Raw genomic sequence first — 12370 nt, forward strand, 5'->3', positions numbered from 1 at the left:
AGACTCACATAGCGAAGAGCTCAGAGACGATGCGACGTCGGTAATTTCGGACACGGACTCGGTCGACGAGTGAACAAATCGCCTTGAAACAGCCGATATGAGGGAAAGACGGCGAAGAAGACAGCATCTTCAACTCTTCGTCATCTCGACGCCTCGAGATACTTGAGGGCTTGTTGATACAGAGACGACGGAGAGTACGAGGGCTACTGCCTGAAGAAGCAAGGGTCAGCTCGGAAGAAGGCTCGAAAGAGAGGTAAGAGGGAAGTAGAAATGGCTCACGAATGAGAGAATCTGACATCGCCAACCGAGGCGCTGGAGCTACCCTCTATGTTGGAATGCGTTGTTCGTTCTCGTACGTCGTGCGATCTGTGTAACTGTCTGAATGCGAGGGCCAGAAGCCTCGGGGTTCGGAGGAGAACGAGATTGCGTAGAGAGTGTACATCATCGAATAGGTGATCTCGCACTCGACGCAGCCATTAACGGGAGTACTGTGGCTCAGAGCAGGTCAGGTCGAAGCTAGCCGCGAGGTTGGAGTGAGAAGAACAGAGGAGAGACAGGAGTTTCGTGTTTTGCTTTCCGATTCTCACCTCGCCTTCGACCTTAGCCACTCTGAGCAACATTGTGAGATGTCCAGACGTCACTCGGCTACTCCTCGATCTCGCTCTGTCTCCAGTAACTCGTCCAGACCCTCGAAAACAAGTTCAGTCAACTTCATTTCTGGAAACCCTCACAGAGTTCGCTGGGGATCCGACAAGGTCGTACAACAATCAGAGTACAGTACGCAGTCAGGATCAGGAGTCAACAAGATTGCAGGATCAGAGGAAGAAGGAGAAGAAGAGGAGATCGAGTTCGAGGGGATCACTCTAGCTATTACAGCCCTTCGAGGAAGGCTAGGATGTGCTTATTACGACTCGAATGACAACACGATCTACTTCCTCGAAGATCAACTTGATTCGACTGAGTTTGACCTCGCAAACTTGGGTGCGTCTTGCTCTTTCTTTCCCTACTCCTCTCGCAGACGAGCTCACCTGACGAATCGAGTGTAGTACTCGGTCAACTCTTACCTTCGACTGTGTTGACTTCTTCGAGCGCCGATTCGAACTTTTTCTCGTTTCTCGAATCGACGCTCTCAAGTTTGCCTTCCGCTGTCTCTTGCTCCGCCTCTTCCTCGGCTACGGCTTCTGCTTCCTCAACTTCCGTACTCTCCTCTGGTCCTCCTACTAGACTCGAGATTCGTCCTGCTCGTGACTTCTACGCTGGTCAAGGTCGTCACGTTTTGTCTCGACTCGAGATCCGAGAGGGAGCTTGGTACTCGATCAAGAACGAGGTGGAAGATGAACCCGGACAACATGAACAGGAAGTAGAAGGTGATGCATTGAGGAGGAACAGGGAACTCCGATTGGAATCATTCATCAACGGACTCGAGAAGAGTCCTCTCACCGTGAGCTCTCCCTGACTCTTCACATCGTTGAGACCTCACCCATGTCTGTTCTCTTGCGTAGCTCGGATGTGCCGGAGCCCTCGTCACTTCCATCAAGAGATCACGAACGAATGAAGGCGATCTCGAGGCGGATCGATTCAGCGTTTCTGGTCTCAAACTCATGAAGCTGTTCGTGCAATTCTCCTCTCTTCAATGCACTCAGTTGTTGGTTCTCACCTCTTTCGTCATCGTGAACAGCGACAAAGTCATGCAGATCAACTCTGATGCTCTCAGGTTCGTTACCTTTTCTTGCTCTTCTCGCTCAAACCCCGGCTAATCGACTCGAACTATCAGCTCGTTGCAAATATTTCAACAAGAAGCTCACGCCTCCATGCACGCGACTCGAGGCAAAGAAGGTTTATCGATCTTAAGTGAGTCGTCGATGGGCTTCTCAGGTCAGCTCTGCTGCAAATTGTTGACCTAGATCTCCCGCTCGCCCCACAGACATCCTCGACTCGACCCGCTCCCCTCTCGGTCGCACTTTGATGCGTCAGTGGCTCATTCGACCTTCTCTCGAGCTCAAAGTCATTGAAGAACGACATGAAACTGTCGCTTGTCTCCTTCGACCCGAGAATGGTCAGTCCCTCTTGCCCTGTGCATGGTTGCAGAGCTGACTCCTGATGACTCCTTTCAGTCGCCGTCGCGGATGCCATGAGATCTCACCTCAAGTCGATCAAGAACGCAAACAAGAGTTTGTTCCTCCTCCTCTCAGGTCGAGGCAAACTTCGAGAATGGACCTCCCTCTACTCTGTCAGTGATCTTGCCTTGTTCTTTGGATCACTGCTTATAGTCTCTTCACAACAGGTTCTCTGCTTCTCAATCATGCTTCACGATGCCGCTCTCACTCTCACTCGCTCTCGCAAAGTTCGAATCGTTGATCGAGTGAATCCATTGCATTCTCTCGCTCAGTATCTTGACTGATCAGTGCAGCGACACACAGCTACAAGACGCTCTCGATAGTCGAGGTTTCCGCGACATTGGTCAAACGATGAATCAAGTCGTAAGTTTTCGCCTCACAACTCTCCCCTCCTGTCCAGCGACTGATGATCTACGATACATCTTTCTAGATTGACTGGGATACTTCGACACTTCAGAAAGGGAGAGTCTGCGTTCGACCTGGAATTGATTCAACTCTCGATGAATTGCGTCGTCAACTCGAAGGTCTTCCTTCATTGCTTGTGAGTTTATCATATTCTGTCTCTCGCCGAGGACACCCTCATTGATCGTAAGATGAGTAGTCGGAGATTGCTGCAGACTTTGGTCGACGTCTCCCCTCGAGGTTCTTTGTCGACGAGATTTCTTTCGTCTACTTCCCTCAACTCGGTTACCTCGTTCGCACGCAACCTCGAGTCCCTTCTGAAGCTCTCGAAGAGTCACTCGGTGCTACGTTCGACTTTCAGGTGAGTCTGCTATCTCCTTCCCTTGGGAGTCAGAGAACCGACACTCTCGATTCGAATAGTTCGAAAGTGAGAACTCGGGTTACTACAAGAATGATCAATGCCGTGACCTCGATCGCCATCTCGGAGACCTCCAAAGTCTCGTTTCTGGTAAGTCCTCACCAGATGACGGGAGTGCGAATGAGCGAGAGACTGACGACTCGGCTCCGTGATAGACAAAGAGATCGAAATCAGTATGCTCTTCCACTCTTTTCTATCTTGACAACTCTGATCTCGTGTCAACCTCGCCACAGTTCAAGCTTTACTCGAACAAGTCGAATCAATCGAAGGTTCCGTCAAAGCGACGACTGAAGTTCTCGCAGAATTCGATTGGTGAGCTCTGCCTTCACTCAGTGTACTATATCCGATCACACTGAAGGGATCCGTCGCTTTCAGTCTCCTTGCATTCGCCGAAGCAGCTCGAGACAACGATTGGAACCGACCTCGAATGACTCGAGAACCAGTGATCAAGATTCAAGGGTTAGTCACTAGCTTCTCTCTTATCTTCAAACATGCTGAGCTCGTTCGGTATTCAGCGGTCGACACCCTCTCGCTGAATTGTGCACGAACGAATTCGTCAAGAACGATACTTCACTCGTGCCGTCTTCTCTCTCCTTCTCGCATGTCGATCACCCTTCCTGACACAGCGTCCCTCCCATTGATAGGTCGGAGGTCGAGGTATCGATCCGAAGGATGGAGTCAACGAAGAAGAGGGAGAAGAGAACGCTGACGAGCGATTTCAGGAAAGGAGCGACGAGAAGAGCATGATCGTCGTAGCTGTAAGTCCTCTCCAAGTCTGAGCAGATTTGGCGAGACTAACGAGTCGAGTCTCTTGAGCAGGGCGCCAACATGAGTGGAAAGAGTGTTTACCTGAAACAAATCGCGTTAATCACTTATCTCGCTCACATCGGTGAGCAGCTCTGCTCTCTGTTGTCAACGACTAGGAGGGGATTGAGCTGACGAATATAGTGAGTTGAGTAGGATCGTTCGTTCCAGCTGATCAAGCGCTCATGGGGTTGACGGATCGAATCATGACTCGAGTTTCGACGAAAGAATCCATCACTCGAGTGAGTTCTCTCCCCTTCAGCCAACTCGCCCCCAACTCTCCGCTAACTATACATCTTGCCACAGGGATCTTCTGCGTTCATGATCGACCTGCAACAAATCTCGTCAGTCTCGCCTGTTAATTTTCTCTCTCTCGCTCTTCATCGATCTCTCTGACCTTCATCCTTACTCACTCTTGCAGGTATATGCTTCGCAACGCTACTCCTCGCTCTCTTCTGATTATCGACGAGTTTGGCAAAGGGACCGATTCGAACGATGGAGCTGGATTGTTCTCCGGAGTGATTCAAACTCTTCTACAACTCGGTGGAAACACTGTCAGTTCGCGCTCTAATGCTGTCAACGTACGCTGCTGACATTCTTTTGTGTGCGTCTCTAGCCTCGAGTCGCTGTAGCCACGCACTTCCAAGGTGAGTTCCGAGTCGCAGAGAAGAAACGATCGAACTCACGCCTTCTCCTCGATCTCTAGCTGTGTTCGCGAATGGTCTCCTTTCGAGCCAACTCCCCATACATCTCGCTCACATGGAAGTCCTCATCCACGACGCGACTTCCCCTTCCGCCTTCACCTCGTCGAGCTCGAATTCGTCTCTCGTTTCGTCAAAGAATGTCGAAACTCTGACCTATCTCTATCGGTACGCTCTACCTCCTCCCGCGCAGGATCTCGGACACTACTAACACTTGAACGTCATAGTCTCGCACCCGGGTTGATGAGATCTTCCCACGCGGCCGCTTGCGCAAAACTCTTCGACATCCCATCTCGAATCGTCGAACGAGCAAATTTCGTCACTGAAGCTTTATCTCGTGTCGACATCGAGTCAATCTTATGTGATTCAGACGGAGAAGAGGAGGAGAGTGAGCGAGAAGGAGAAGCGTTGGAGGAATTGGCGAGACGATTCATCGAATGGGATTTGGACGAGATGGAGAGTGGGAGAGATGGGTGCGATGTCGAGGAGATCAAAGCGAGGTTGATGGAGATGTTGAGCTGAAGTGGAATCGACGGGGGTGGCTCCGCGGAATGAGCGTTTTTGCAGAAGTTGCGAAACGAACGAAAATGAACAGAGGTGCTTTTCTGTCTCATAACGTCAGACTTCTGAGGCTTTAGATCGTGTGTCGTCACAGAGTGAGAATGGGCTGCACAAGGTGAGCAATGGATCCGTACTAGCAGATGCTGAGCCAGCGAAGGGAGTATCCAGCGGATTTGCAACAGAGTTATCTCGAGATTTTTCCCAGCGGGATGAACAGGTAACTTCGCAGTTTGACTATAGATGGAAACGGTCAGAGGAGAGGGATATTTGCGAGAAATAGAAGTCCGATAGAGAGAAGTCGAGACGCAGTGAGTGAGGTTCGTTTTCCCGTTCTCGCCGTCTGCCCAGTACCCAGCCATGTCGACCGGAAAAGGTATTGTCCCCATCTCTATCTAACGAGCGTACCGGTCCAGAGTAGCGCTGACCAGGTCTCCTTGTCTCTCTCTCCTCTTGATCTTTTTTCACCTCTCATCGAAAAACCCCCCTCAACTCTCTCCGACCTCGTACCTCTGCCTGATTGTCGACTGTTGCACCCTCTTCGAACCGGAATGTTCAACCTTTCAGCCGCAGCGAAGCCGCAAGATGTCAAGGCCAAGGTTAGCTTCAATTCATTCTCCTCAACAATCTCAACCTCTCTCCCGTCTCTACGTACAGAAATGGATTGGGAGGAAGGATAGACAGTTATGGGTAGTGGAAACTGACGAAACGGGATGAATTACAGGCGGCCAAGAAGGCTGCTCTCAAGGGCACCTCCTCGACCAAGTTGTCCAAGGTCCGCACCTCGGTCACCTTCCACCGGTGAGCTCCCTCTCTATTACTGTGAAAGTTGTGCGGAAGAAACGGGAGTTCCATCCCGCGAAATGAGGTCGAAACGTAACTAATCGCATTTACTTTCCGCATAACTCGCCTCCAATTCACGACCTACCCTATCCTACGACCCTCCCTTACGACGTACGACACAATCCCTTTCATCGCTTGATCGAAACCCGACTCGAATCGACTCTTCACGACTTCCCTCCCCCTCCCCATTTCTCAATTCGCATCCTCTCTCTCCCTCTCTACCTACGACTCGCTCGAATCTCTCCCCGACTCTCGAACAAACGAACGAACGACACAAACTCGCGACCAATGAATCAGACCCAAGACCCTTGCTCTTTCCCGCAAGCCCATGTACCAACGCAAGGCCGTTGCTTCGCTCCCCCGCATGGACGCCTACCGCACGATTGTTCACCCTTTGAACACCGAGTCGGCCATGAAGAAGATTGAGGAGAACAACACTCTTGTCTTCATCGTCGACATCAAGTCGAACAAGCGTCAAATCAAGGACGCCGTCAAGAAGCTTTACGACGTAAAGGCGACCAAGATCAACACTTTGATCCGTCCCGATGGAAGGAAGAAGGCGTTCGTTCGATTGGAAGCTGATGTCGATGCTTTGGACGTTGCCAACAAGGTAAAACTATACAATCCCTCGCTTCTTTCTCCCTTTCGCCCGCTGACCTTGTTGTTTCGTTTTCGATAGATTGGTTTCATCTAAATAATTCCCCTCTCTTGTTGGTCCTGGTCTCTGGTATAAAAAGTAGTCGGTTGGGGTAAAACGGGGGGGAATTCTACTGGATTTTCCCTTTCCAGCTTGGAGAAATGGAATTTCGAAAAGTTGGGCCCTCTCTTCACACTCTTCTCGGTTTGACGTGGTATCGCAAGGAGTTGCTGCCTCGATGAGGTATCGGAGAGGTCGAAAGTGGAACGGTGGAGCGGTCAATACGGTTGAAGAAAATCAGAAGATGGAGAGGAGAACCGGGTTCGAGACATCTGCTGGGCGAGGAACGGGTACAAGTCACGAGTGAGGGGCAGGAACAGCGGAGGCGACATAGCGGAGCAGAATGCGGCTTGCGGTTCGATCGGGCAGCGCATCTTCTGCGAAATGAGGGCAACGAATCGCACAGTTTCTTTCGTCAAGCGGAACCCTAATCGCGCAGAGTCACCTCAAGCTGCTGGTCTGCGCTCCTCACGACCGATGACTCCGCCAGCTACATCGCCCTTCGACTTCGCACTTCGCAGTTCTGAATCAGTCTGAGCTCGAAGTCATCCCGCAAAGGCTCCTCTCGTGTATAGTTCGCAAAACCCACGATCTCCCGATGAGGTAACAAGCTCGTGGTGATCACCTTATGCGGACCTGGAGGCAATGTCCGCGCTGATGGCCAAACGAGCCAACGTGATGTAAAACGATAATCTCCACGAGAGTTTTTGTCGCTTGAGCTAGGAGCACGCTTCCAACTGCTACGCAAGCCTCAGCAGATCAGCTGCGATGTGTAGTTGCGGTCCGGCGTCTGTCCCCAATCGCACTAGGGATCTCGTAGACAATGTTACTCTCGCAGCTAGAGCGAGAGAGAGAGAGCGGTGAGAACCTGAGGAGAAAGAGAGACCTCAGGTGCACCGCGCTCCTCCACTCACTCTAAGCCGGAGTCTCGGAAGAAGAAAACTAGAGAGGGAGAGATCTACCTCGTAACCTACTAGAGACTCACTCCAACAGACAACTCGAGAAAGTCGAATGCGAACAAAGCGCGAGGATCAACGTTAATCGCTCTGCTAGAGCTGGTTGAAACCTCGACAGTCACACAACCGCTATTTCTTTCGTCCGAATCAATCGGTAGTCTGCCCAGGAAGCTGCTGTCAAGGGGGTGAGGTGTCGTACGGAATAACCCGTATCAATTTTTCTCAGTTTTGTCGCGGAAGAAAGTTGCGAGTAAGCAGTTTGGACTCTCTCCAACCCTCGGTGTCGAGGGTGCCTTCGAGCCGAGAACGTCTCATTTGTGCGGAGGGTCGGGATGAACCAGCCAGTTCGAACCAGCTCGCGTCGTGGATCTCTCCTCATCTGGATTTCATCGCTTCAAGCCCGCTTAGATCGGGAGGAGCTCCTTCGGCTAAGCAAGGTATTGTCTCGAGATGTACCCCGCGAGAACATGTTCGCCGTCGAGCAGGGGCCAAAGCTGCGAGCCCTCAAGGAGCCTCTGCGAACGGATCGATCCTGTTCCTCCTATTCTCTCGATCAACTAGGTGAATACCGTCTCATCACAATGAAATAGAGTGATTGTAACAATTTTTCCTTTCACAAGGTTGCGTTTTTTTGCTAGATCTATACAAGCTAGAGGGGAAAAAAAACGAAAACGTATACAACGAAAACCGCTGCCTACTCCACTTTCTCCTCCTCCTCCATGATTGTCCACAGGGCTCTATTGAGGACCTTGATCATTCTTCAGACTCGATCTACCAGCTCTCATCATTTCATCCGTGATCAACAAGTTTGATGCGATGACAGCCCTGAATATTCAATCAATCACAAATTCGATTTGTCAGTCTGAAGTGGTCTCGCAGCAGAGAGTGAAGGGAATGAGCTTACGAAGAGTGAATCATATGACGTTTGACTCGGTAATTGTCCCAGATCCCTTCTCTGTTCACGAGAACGAGACGAACGAGGTCAGCACGAAGTGAAAATGAGGGAGAAACGACGAGAAAGGTAAGAGACGTACGTTACGGGATCTAGAGGTTCACCTGTCGCTAGATCTAATCCTACTACGTGTCCTTCCGCAGCTTCATCCTGTGAGAATTGGAACACTCTTAGTCAGTTTCGACATGACTAAGTTGTAGGGCGTCCGCGAAACTCACCTGTAATGCAACGATCGAATCCTGTACATCCAATCCAGCATTGACGGCCAAAGTTTTCGGAACGACCAACAAACTATCCGCGAACGCTTGAACTCCCAATTTCGCTCTCCCCTTCGCAGACTTCTTCGTCTCTTCGGTCAAGAACTTGTGGGCGGAAATTTCAAACGCTCCGGCTCCGGGGACGAGACATTTGTCTTCGAGAGCGTTCTTGACGGCGCGGAGACCGTCTCGGACGGCGTCGGAGATTTGGGAAATCGTGTGAGCGTTGGGACCTACGAGCGCGAGTGAGTGAAGCGAGAGCGAGCGAGGGAGCGTAGGAGATGAAACGAGTCAGTCAGCTAGTCACACTGAGAAGGAAGAGGAGGAGAGACTGTACCTTTGATCAAGAGAGTAACTGATTTAGGTTGTTTAACCTCTTCGACGAAAGTGAACTTCTCTTCGCCTAGAGTATGTTCGTAGACCAATCCGGCGTAACCAAGGACTGAGGGATCTAAATCGTCTACTGAGTTTTGAGCAGTTCCTCCACAGACTAATTGAAGCCTGAACATTCAAACCATTCCTCATCAGCTCGAATTCTCTCTTTCGTTCGAACGAGGAAGAAGGGAAAGAGAGGAAGTGAAAGTGAATGAATGATGTACCTCTCCATATTCCTCCTCTTAGCTCTCCTCAACGCCATAATCCCTTGTTTCGCCAACATATCCAAACTCAACGGATCAATCCCTTTCTGATTAATCACGACGAAATTCATCTTCTCCCCAACGGCATTCCCTTCTTTGTCGAGTTGTTGATCACAGACGGCTTGTTTGAGTTCAATGATTTTACGAACTTTCGCATCGGTGAATTTGCGTTCGGATTCGACGAGTTTTTCTCGTTGTTCCGCAGAGGAATAGAAGAATCCAGAGTTGATCTCCCTATACGTCGGCGAGGTCACGAGTCAAGTCAGTATCAGTATCGGTATCAATGAGTCGGATTCTCATTTCCCGGCGAGAGAAGAAAAAGGAGAGGGAAGAGGGTGAGAACTCACGTTTTCTCATACTCCAACGAAACATTGAGTGTCAAAATGAAACAATTCTCCAATCTTTTCGGCATATCTGGATGTCTAGGTCCATGATCGAGTACCAATCCTTTAACTAATCTAGTATCGGTATCGGTTAAATGTTGCATCTTCATCAATTCGACCATGTGTAAATCAATCGGTTCAAACTCTTGCTCCTCCTCCTCCTCCTTCTTCTCGGGAACCTCCGACGACGATGAGGGAGAAGGTTTCGGTTCGGTTGTTGTGGTTGAGGTTGAGGGAGTAAGGGGTTGTCGAATAGCCAATACAGCATCAACGATTGATTGACTCAAAGATTTCGCAAGAGTTTTATGAACTTTCGTCGCCAATGACGTATAAGCGACATTTACGAGGGTCTCATGGTTCGGGGAGGCGCCGGCCGAGAAGGGAACTTTGTAGGAATCGAGGAAGGAAGTGAGAGCGTTTTTGGCGACTTCTACACCGTCGGCGAGGACTCGAGGGTGGACTCCTTCGGAGGTGTAGCGGAGCGATTGAGAGAGAAGTTCACCTACATGTTCAGGAGAAAGTGTGAGTGGAGAAAGAGAGAGGGAGGGGAGAAAGGGATCGTACCGACGAGAAGAACGACAGAAGTGGTTCCATCTCCAGTCATTTCGTCTTGAGCTACTGCAGTCCTCGCGATCAAAGCTGCCGTAGGGTTCTACATCCACGACGCATTGAAGTCAGTCACAAGGATCACAAGGAGACCGGGTAGAGGAGAGGAGAGAGGAGAGAGAGCACTGACTTGGATTTGCATTTCCGATAATAAAACTTTCCCATCTTTCGTCATCTTGAGTTGTCCAGCTCCATCTACCAACATCTTGAGCGTACCTCTCGGTCCTACCAATCGTGCACACCAAGAAACAAACGAGAGATGGGAGATGAGAGATTAGTTGATCAATTCTCGACACGTTCTCCCCTTCCCCCCTCTACCCTTCTAGCGAGTGAGAGTCGCAAGTGAGAGCTTACCGAGGTTGGATTTGACAACTTGAGCTAGACCGGTCGCTCCAGTGACGTTGAGGGAGAAAGCTTGTTGCCTTCGAACTTGTTCTGCTCTCGGATTCAACAGTTCAATCGCAGACCTATTGACACGCGCATAGGTAGTCAGTAACTCGCTCTAGATCGTGCAGTAGAGTAAGGGAGGTCATACATGTTGGGTTGATGAATGAATAGAGAGAGAGAGCAAGCAAGCTTCTCTGGATTACACGAAATTGAATTGCAAGTAATCCTCCTCCTCTTCTCCTCTACTTTCGACCACTTCTCTTCTCTCTCGCGTATGGCATCTACCTCTACATTATCCCGACGACGAGGAGGAGGCGGCGGCGGTGGATCTACTCTCGGTTCCGAAGGAGGAGGAGGATTCGGACTCGCTTCCACATCAACTCCCTCGCCATCCTCACGGCCCTCTACTCCCTCTACTCGCATTCCCTCGAGCTCCTCCGGTCCCCACCAACCCTCGCACAAAGTCGCGTATGATTCCCGCGACTTGGCCGACTCTACCGAAGAACTATTGAACCCTCGTCTAACTCTGATGGAAGAGATCCTCTTACTCGGGTTGAAGGACAAACAAGGTTACTTGTCGTTTTGGAACGATAACATTTCGTACACTTTGAGAGGATGTATCGTATTGGAATTGGCGTTGAGACATCGAATCGCGATGGTTAGGGATCCGAATAGGAGGAGGTTCCCACTCGCGGATAGGTACATTGAAGTCGTGGATGATAAATTGACGGGAGAGGTATTACTTGATGAAGCGCTCAAGATGATGAAACAGTCGGAGAGAATGTCAGTGGGTACTTGGATAGATTTAATGTCCGGTAAGTTTTAACCCCGTTCTCTCTTCCTCTTCCTCTCTCTGTTTACGAGTTACTCACGAGTACGTTCGGTCGCTCCAGGTGAGACATGGAACGTGATGAAGATCGGTTACCAATTAAAACAAGTACGAGAACGACTCGCGAAAGGCCTAGTCGATAAAGGAGTTCTCCGTACCGAAAAACGAAATTTCCTCTTATTCGACATGGCGACCCATCCCGTTTCCGACCCTACCTTCAAAGATGACGTTTTACGACGAACTCTCTCCCTTTTAACTACTCGATCTACGGCAGTACCGACTAGTCATTTGTATGGAGAATCAGTTAGGTATCGAACGATCCGAGCCGTCTCGATGGTTTGTGCGGCGTTCGCGGCGAACGTATTGGAGAATGCACTAGTGCACTTGAGTTATGATCAGAGGGAAACGGCATTCTCGAAATGTGATGAATTGTTGGCAGAATTCTCTCAATGGCCTTTCGGAGGAGGAGGATCTTCGTCTTCGTCTTCGTCAACACCATTACCGACATCATCATCAGGATCGAGAACGAATGGAGGAGGAGGAATAGGAACGGGAGGAAATGTAGAGAGGATGGAAACGGCGAATTTACAGGAAATTCAAAGATTAGCGAGATTGGAATTGGTCGGACAAGGGATCAGTTCATCGGGGTCGAATGGACAGAGAGGAGGGGAAGAATCGTCGTCGGCGGAGAAACAAACGATGAGGGAATTACATTTGGAAGTCGTCGCGGCCGTATTGGAAGTTTATCGGAGAATGGATAGTTTACTTTGAACGCGGAAGGGAAGGGATCGTTGTGGTGTTTCGTTGTTTCTTTTCTCGTTG

The 12370-nt window shown here is 50.1% G+C and overlaps 4 protein-coding genes across 4 annotated transcripts; 3 read left to right on the forward strand and 1 right to left on the reverse strand.

The window, feature by feature from the left end:
• Positions 1–626: 626 nt before the first annotated feature.
• JCM6883_007199 (uncharacterized protein) lies at positions 627–4964 on the forward strand (the record flags this gene model as incomplete). The annotated part of the gene is made up of 23 exons (XM_076631327.1): positions 627–981; positions 1047–1441; positions 1503–1609; positions 1679–1714; positions 1775–1851; positions 1925–2056; positions 2115–2230; positions 2285–2362; positions 2421–2480; positions 2548–2658; positions 2719–2880; positions 2940–3027; positions 3171–3249; positions 3313–3396; positions 3453–3513; positions 3582–3695; positions 3757–3826; positions 3898–3983; positions 4048–4085; positions 4163–4295; positions 4358–4388; positions 4448–4610; positions 4670–4964. 23 exons carry the CDS (start codon positions 627–629, stop codon positions 4962–4964), a joined length of 2871 nt encoding a protein of 956 aa, XP_076488631.1.
• A 396-nt stretch (positions 4965–5360) lies between these two features.
• Positions 5361–6537, forward strand: RPL25 (60S ribosomal protein uL23 RPL25; the record flags this gene model as incomplete). The annotated part of the gene is made up of 5 exons (XM_076631328.1): positions 5361–5376; positions 5568–5599; positions 5725–5801; positions 6141–6453; positions 6523–6537. 5 exons carry the CDS (start codon positions 5361–5363, stop codon positions 6535–6537), a joined length of 453 nt encoding a protein of 150 aa, XP_076488632.1.
• A 1696-nt stretch (positions 6538–8233) lies between these two features.
• CCT6 (chaperonin-containing T-complex subunit CCT6) lies at positions 8234–10869 on the reverse strand (the record flags this gene model as incomplete). The annotated part of the gene is made up of 11 exons (XM_076631329.1): positions 8234–8321; positions 8401–8451; positions 8531–8598; positions 8667–8938; positions 9043–9206; positions 9305–9577; positions 9691–10228; positions 10291–10378; positions 10463–10557; positions 10687–10767; positions 10830–10869. 11 exons carry the CDS (start codon positions 10867–10869, stop codon positions 8234–8236), a joined length of 1758 nt encoding a protein of 585 aa, XP_076488633.1.
• A 124-nt stretch (positions 10870–10993) lies between these two features.
• On the forward strand, positions 10994–12319 carry VPS74 (Vps74p; the record flags this gene model as incomplete). The annotated part of the gene is made up of 2 exons (XM_076631330.1): positions 10994–11534; positions 11613–12319. The coding sequence occupies 2 exons, from the start codon at positions 10994–10996 to the stop codon at positions 12317–12319; spliced, it is 1248 nt and encodes a 415-aa protein (XP_076488634.1).
• Between the last annotated feature and the right edge of the window lie 51 nt (positions 12320–12370).

The sequence above is a fragment of the Sporobolomyces salmoneus genome (genome assembly GCF_050403485.1).
Source record: "Sporobolomyces salmoneus JCM6883 DNA, S_salmoneus_JCM6883_v1_ctg16, whole genome shotgun sequence".
Lineage (NCBI taxonomy): Eukaryota > Fungi > Basidiomycota > Microbotryomycetes > Sporidiobolales > Sporidiobolaceae > Sporobolomyces > Sporobolomyces salmoneus.